The 6,479-nt window shown below is 32.7% G+C and overlaps 1 protein-coding gene across 1 annotated transcript in view; it reads left to right on the top strand.

The window, feature by feature from the left end:
• Positions 1-6,479, top strand: part of LOC107675793 (WD repeat-containing protein 91) — a 22,194-nt gene continuing 15,715 nt past the window's right edge. Inside the window, exons 1-6 of the mRNA XM_016470256.1 lie at positions 1-111; positions 382-518; positions 1,911-2,090; positions 3,113-3,320; positions 3,483-3,565; positions 5,365-5,471. Coding sequence (XP_016325742.1) covers positions 396-518; positions 1,911-2,090; positions 3,113-3,320; positions 3,483-3,565; positions 5,365-5,471 — 701 coding nt within the window. The 5' untranslated portion in view covers positions 1-111; positions 382-395. The remainder of the gene's footprint in view (positions 112-381; positions 519-1,910; positions 2,091-3,112; positions 3,321-3,482; positions 3,566-5,364; positions 5,472-6,479) is intronic.

Genomic DNA, 6,479 nt, shown 5'->3' with positions numbered 1-6,479 from the left:
AGCGTGCTGTCTGCTGACGTCATCACAGGACACACGTGACGCTTGCGATCACATGACGAGCAGAAGCCGAAAACAGGAAGGAGCGCATCAAAGATATCTATTAATAATCAGGTAAAAGCTTCGTTTGATTTAAGCACCGTGTTTCCACGCGAAACATTTTATTTGCATGCATGCATTCGTTTGCAGATGACTGTATCTTATCTAAGGGTGAAATAAACAAATCGTGGCATGCACGAACCCATCTTTGTCTCGGATATAACAGCATCCACTTTCATGCGCACTCATTTATTGTGCATCACCATCTGCGAAATAATCAAGCGTGTCAAATGCCGTCCTTATGTTTTTGTGTATTATGTGCATTGTGCATGTTGTGTGCATCAGGATAGGATGTGAGGATGGCCTCAGCGGTGGAGAGGACGGATGATCTGGTGCGAGAGTATCTGATATACCGCGGTTTCACCAGCACACTGAAGCATCTGGACTCAGAGATCAAAGCAGACAAAGAGAAAGGCTTCAGAGTGAGTTTATGGCTGGATATTCACCTCCACACGCCTGCAGTGTCATGCATTCAGCGGATCTGATCTGCAGATGTGTTGCGTGCAGGACAACAGGACAATAATGAGAAACATTGCATACGGTCATTTGCGTTCAGATATGAGCAGTGTTGGGGGTAACGCATTACAAGTAACGCGAGTTACGTAATCAGATTACTTTTTTCAAGTAACTAGTAAAGTAACGCATTACTTTTTAATTTACAAGAGAATATCTGAGTTACTTTTTCAGATAAGTAACGCAAGTTACTTTTTTTCCAATTTATTGATTGACAGCTCTGGTGTTGCCATGGTGACAGAAATCAGAAGATGTTACTGTAGTTCTAAAATTAATATGACTATGCATTAATTCATCTCACTCACTCGCAAAAAAACAACAACACAGATTCAGTATTCCTCAAAATGAATAAAAATAATGCAACTCAGAATATGACGCAAACCTGCAATAATTAAATGTTAAACAACACAAATATGCTTTATGTATTTAATCCCATTCTATTTGCTTTTGACCTTCGATGATCCAGTTCAATCATACTAATAAGCAAAAATGTCTTTTTATTACTTTTAATAATTTGAGTGTCTTTTCATTACTTTCCATAAAAAGTAACTAAGTAACGTAATTAGTTACTTTTTATGGAGTAACGCAATATTGTAATGCATTACTTTTAAAAGTAACTTTCCCCAGCACTGGATATGAGTATGCATGAACATGCACAAGTCAAATATACATTATTGATCTGTAAAAAGGGTCCAAACAGCTGATAAAAACATCACAATAATCCACAAGTAATCCACAGCACTCCAGTCCATCAGTTAACATCTGGAGAAGACAAAAGCTGAAACAAATCCATCATTTTTACCTAAAATATGAGTCCAAAATCCATAATAACGCTTCCTCCAGTGAAAAAGTGCATCTGCTGTTGTCTCTCACATCAAAATCCAGCCACATATTTGTTTAGAGCTGTTTAAACGCTGCTTGATCTGTGCAGATTTCTCTCCTGATTCAGACCAGAACACTTTTTCACTGGAGGAAGCATTATTATGGATTATGGACTCTATGTATTTTAGTTAAAAACGTCTTAATGCTGGATTTGTTTCAGCTTTTGTCTTCTCCAGATGTTCACTGATGGACTGGAGTGCTGTGGATTACTTGTGGATTATTGTGATGTTTTTATCAGCTCTCATTCTGACGGCACCCATTCACTGCAGAGCACACTGATGCAATGCTGCATTTCTCCAAACCTGATGAAGAAACAAACTCATCCACATCAGTATATTTAATGTTGTGTTGTGCCGATTTGTACAGTTTTCTCTCCACAGTCAGATCTCGGGGTTTTGTTGATTCGTGTTTTATTACAGGTTGATAAGATCATCGATCAGCTCCAGCATCTGATTCAGAGTTATGATCTGACGGGTCTGAAGGAGTACTGGACGTATCTGGACCGCAGGCTCTTCTCCAGACTGGAGGACGTCTACAGACCCACCGTCAACAAGCTGAGGACCAGCCTCTACCGCTTCTACATCATTCACACGGTTCAGGTGCTCCAGAACATGTCCAGCTCATGTTTCACACACAAATCAAAAGAACGAAATTAGAAATTGTATTTTGCATAAATTAAACTGAAGCACATTTTTTTGGATCATTAAGGCTTTTTGTATTGTTGTGTCATTTTCATGGTGATTACACACATTTGTCCCTCTAATTTTGTTATTGTTATGCAAAACAAGCTATATTATTTCAAGGTAGTACTACATTTAATTTATGGGGATAATAAATACCCATAAATTAAATGTAGATCAATTAAAATAACATAAATTAAATACCCATAAATTAAATACGGTAAATACTTACCGTAATAAAAATAATAACAGCAATAAATAACAATACTAAAAGTAATAACATTAAATAATAATAATTATTATAATACTATTCATTGATATATAAGTATATACTTACAAATAATAACATATTAAATAAATAAATAAATAATAATAACTATAAAAATAAAAACAATAATAAAGTAATAAAAGCTGTATTATTTCAAGTTAGTGCTAAATGTAATTAATGCTGATAATGAATGTACACTGATCAATAATTTAAAATATTGTTAATATATTAATGAACATAATATTCATTAATATATCAATGTAAACTAAATGTAATAATTATACTAATAATGAAAATGATAATAATAAAATACTATTAATTAATATATAAATAAACTTAATGTTGTAATAAGAATAATAAAAAGAATAAACTACTACTAATAAATATAACATGATAAAAAGCTAAATTATTCATTTTTGCTCATCATAAATTACAAATATAATTCATATATTAATTAATATAATATAATATTTTTAAATAATAATAATTATGATTATACTATTCATGAAAATGTAAATATATATACTAAATATTAATAATAAATAATCATAATAAATAAATAAAAAGGTTTAGAAGTGTGTGGTTCTGTATCTGTCAGTGTGTATATTTTTCTGCTCAGTGTAGTTCATCAGTGGCAGACCGATCTGTGTCTTGTGTCTCTGCTGTGTCTCAGATGAAGAATCCCGAGAAGACGCAGGAGTTTTTCCTGAAGCAGGTGCTGGAGCTGCAGGCTCAGCCGGAGTGGCGTGATTGGTTCGCTCTGCCCTTCATCCCGGCGCCGGAGCAGAATCCCTCCTTCTCTCCGTATTTCTCCCGCCAGTGGGCCGACACCTTCCTGGTGTCTCTGCACAACTTCCTGAGCGTCCTCTTCCAGTGCATGCATATCCAAACACTGTCTGCTATGGGATGCTTATGATGGTCCTTCAGCTGTTGAAATAGCATTAATGTGACTTTGATGCATAGAAATAGTACTTTTTGTGTAAATTTTGTATGTGCATTAATTGTAATGAGATCAGACTGACTGAGCTCCTTAACAGCGTCACCTCAGCCTGTGCTCTTGAGCTTCGACAGTGAAGTCCAGAGAATCACGAGTGTTCAGGAGGAGAGCGAGCAGCTCAGACAGCAGGTGAGACCGTCACTGGTTAGTAGTTTAGTTAGTAACGCCTGTTAGTTGGATTCAAGATTCTTTGTTGTCACTATACGAGTATAGTGAAATTTGAGCAATCCTAACAGTGCAGTCACATGTAACTTAAACATCTGTAATACAGAATAAAAAGTTTTAATACTATATGATACAAGACAAACAATACACAAACCAATACAAACAAGGCGATAGTGCAGAGTTAAGCCTTATCTGCAATACAGTCGGCGATGAACGGTATGCTGTTTAATGATACAATACAAAGACAGTGCAAATTTAAGCCTTATTAAATATCGTATTGCACACATTATTGCACACGTAAGATGCATTGTTTGCATTCTAAAAGCTCCAGTGAGTGGACAAATATTGCACAGGAATGTTGCACAATAGACATAATAATGCACACTATAGTAATAATATTGCATACACTGATGTGACATGATATATATGCAACTCCATTGTAAAAATGTGCACTAGAATAAAACATAAAATATGTTATTCAACTCATTCCTTTGTACAATGAAGCACTTACAATGCTGATAATGAATCATACTAATCAACCATTAAAAATATATTAATTAATATAATATTCAGTAATATACATTATTATTATTAATAATAATTTCTAATTCTGAGAAATAAAGTTAAATAATAATATAATTACTAATACTAAATGTTAATAATAATAATATAATTACTAGTAATAATACAAATATTTGTAATTAATATAAATATACAATAAGAAGTTATATAATAATAATAATAACATAAAAAAGGTAGAATTAAATAGTTTATGATGATTATGAATTTATACTGATCAATAATTTAAAATATCAATATATAAATAAATCTAATATTCAGTCATGTAGAAATATATACTAGATAATATAAATAATATAATAGTAGTAATAATAATAATAAATAATAATAACGTAACAACTCAGATTTTATAAAAAATTTCAAGGTAGTACTAAATAATTTATACTAATAATAAATTTATACTGATCAGTTATTAAAAATATAATTTATATATTAATCTAATATTCAGTAATATATAAATATATGCTTAATAATAATAATAATAATAACAATAATAAATAATTCTACAAATAATAATGATATATAATAATACCAAAAAATATTATTCATCAACATATGTATTTAATATAAACAATAATAAATTGAATAAATAATAATAATACAAATAATAACAATAAAGGTAAATTATTTCAAGGTAGTACTTAATTTATGCTGATAATACATTTATACTGATCAATAATTAAAAAATATTAATATATGAATGAATGTAATATTCATTAATATAGAAAAATGTACTCAATATAAATAGTACTAAAAATAAAAATGTTAAATATTAATAATAAAACACTATTCATTAATATGTCCAGAAAATCAAGAAAAAACACATTATATAAAGGTTAGATAATATATTAATAATATATACATTTATATAATGTGTTTTTTCTGGATTTTTTGGTCTCTATCCGTTAAAATAAACCTACCGTAGAAATGTATTTCTAAGTGAGCAACTTACAAAATCAGCAGGGGATCAAATAAATATTTCCCCCACTGTATATGCTTAAATAATAATGATACATGTAATATAATAAAAAAAGCTGTATTATTTTAAGGTAGTACTGCATTTTAAAAGTTGCACTGGAATAAAACAGTTCAGTTCCGCACATCTGTTAGTTTGCAGATGTGTATAGTGAAGCGATTTTGGAAAGATGCATCTGTCTGTAATCTGATATCTGGGTCTGTTCCAGTTATTTGCTCTTCACGGAGAGTCGCGCCTGAAGAAAGACGAGGAGATGGTCCATCACAAACTCCCGCCGTACGTCCAGCACATGGACCGACTGGGGGACACTGAGCTGTGAGGAGACTCGCACAATACAGATATATTAACTTCTTATAATGAGCCTGACAAGAGTTTGATTAGTGAATAAACATTCACTTGAAATGGCACTTTCTCACCATAGTCTTGATTTGACGTGTTTGTGTCTAGGCCTGTCGCAATAATCAATATATCGACTTATTGTGCAATATATGTACATGACCTCAATCATTTGGTGACGCAATATATCGCACATTATATTTACTTAAAAATTGATGTCACCATGTTTTGTATAGGGATGCACCGAATGTTCGGCAACTGAAATTATTCGGCCGAAAATAGCAAAAAAAGCTCTTTAATAAGCGAAAAGACCAAATAAATTGTACCGAACAATGACGTGACGCGATCAAATAGCATCCAGCGTAGAGTGAGAGGCGCGCACTCTTTATAATGCAGCACACATGTCAGCAGTGTGGAAGCATTTAAAACTGTCCGAGAAAGACGCAAAAATCATTATAAGCACCGACAGCGAGAGACTGTTTAGGACTGCATCGCATGTCTTCGATGAGAAGAGGAAGGGGTGATTGTTGCTGGTTACTGTATGATGATTGAAATCGCGAAATGGCCTTAAACAATTAGTAAATAAACTGCAGAACGTTATGTTTTCTAATACACGCGCGCATTGCATGTATTCTGACAGCGCCATCTGCTTGTTAACCAGGGTTCAAAGTCCAAAGCGCGAGGAAAATCTGCACAGAAACATTGTTACTCGTCAGTTGCTCAGTCACATTTTTATGAATTTTGACAAGGCATGTGACAATGCGATACGTGCTACGCATTCGTACTGAGACTCAGTTATAAATCTGCTGTCAGCAAAAAGAAGCATTGAGGTCGAGGTGGAGAAGAAGCAAGAACTCCATCAACATTCATAAGTGTTAGTATTGTAAATTTACTGTTGTTCTGTAAAATAAAATAAAAAGACAATAATAATAATACTAATTTCAACAGCTCTGTTAATACATTTATTATAACATTCACACCCGGTGT

Source organism: Sinocyclocheilus anshuiensis, unplaced genomic scaffold (assembly GCF_001515605.1).
Source record: "Sinocyclocheilus anshuiensis isolate Anshui unplaced genomic scaffold, SAMN03320099.WGS_v1.1 scaffold708, whole genome shotgun sequence".
Lineage (NCBI taxonomy): Eukaryota > Metazoa > Chordata > Actinopteri > Cypriniformes > Cyprinidae > Sinocyclocheilus > Sinocyclocheilus anshuiensis.
Note: the sequence above shows the minus strand (reverse complement) of the source record. Positions and strands in the feature narration are given on the sequence as shown.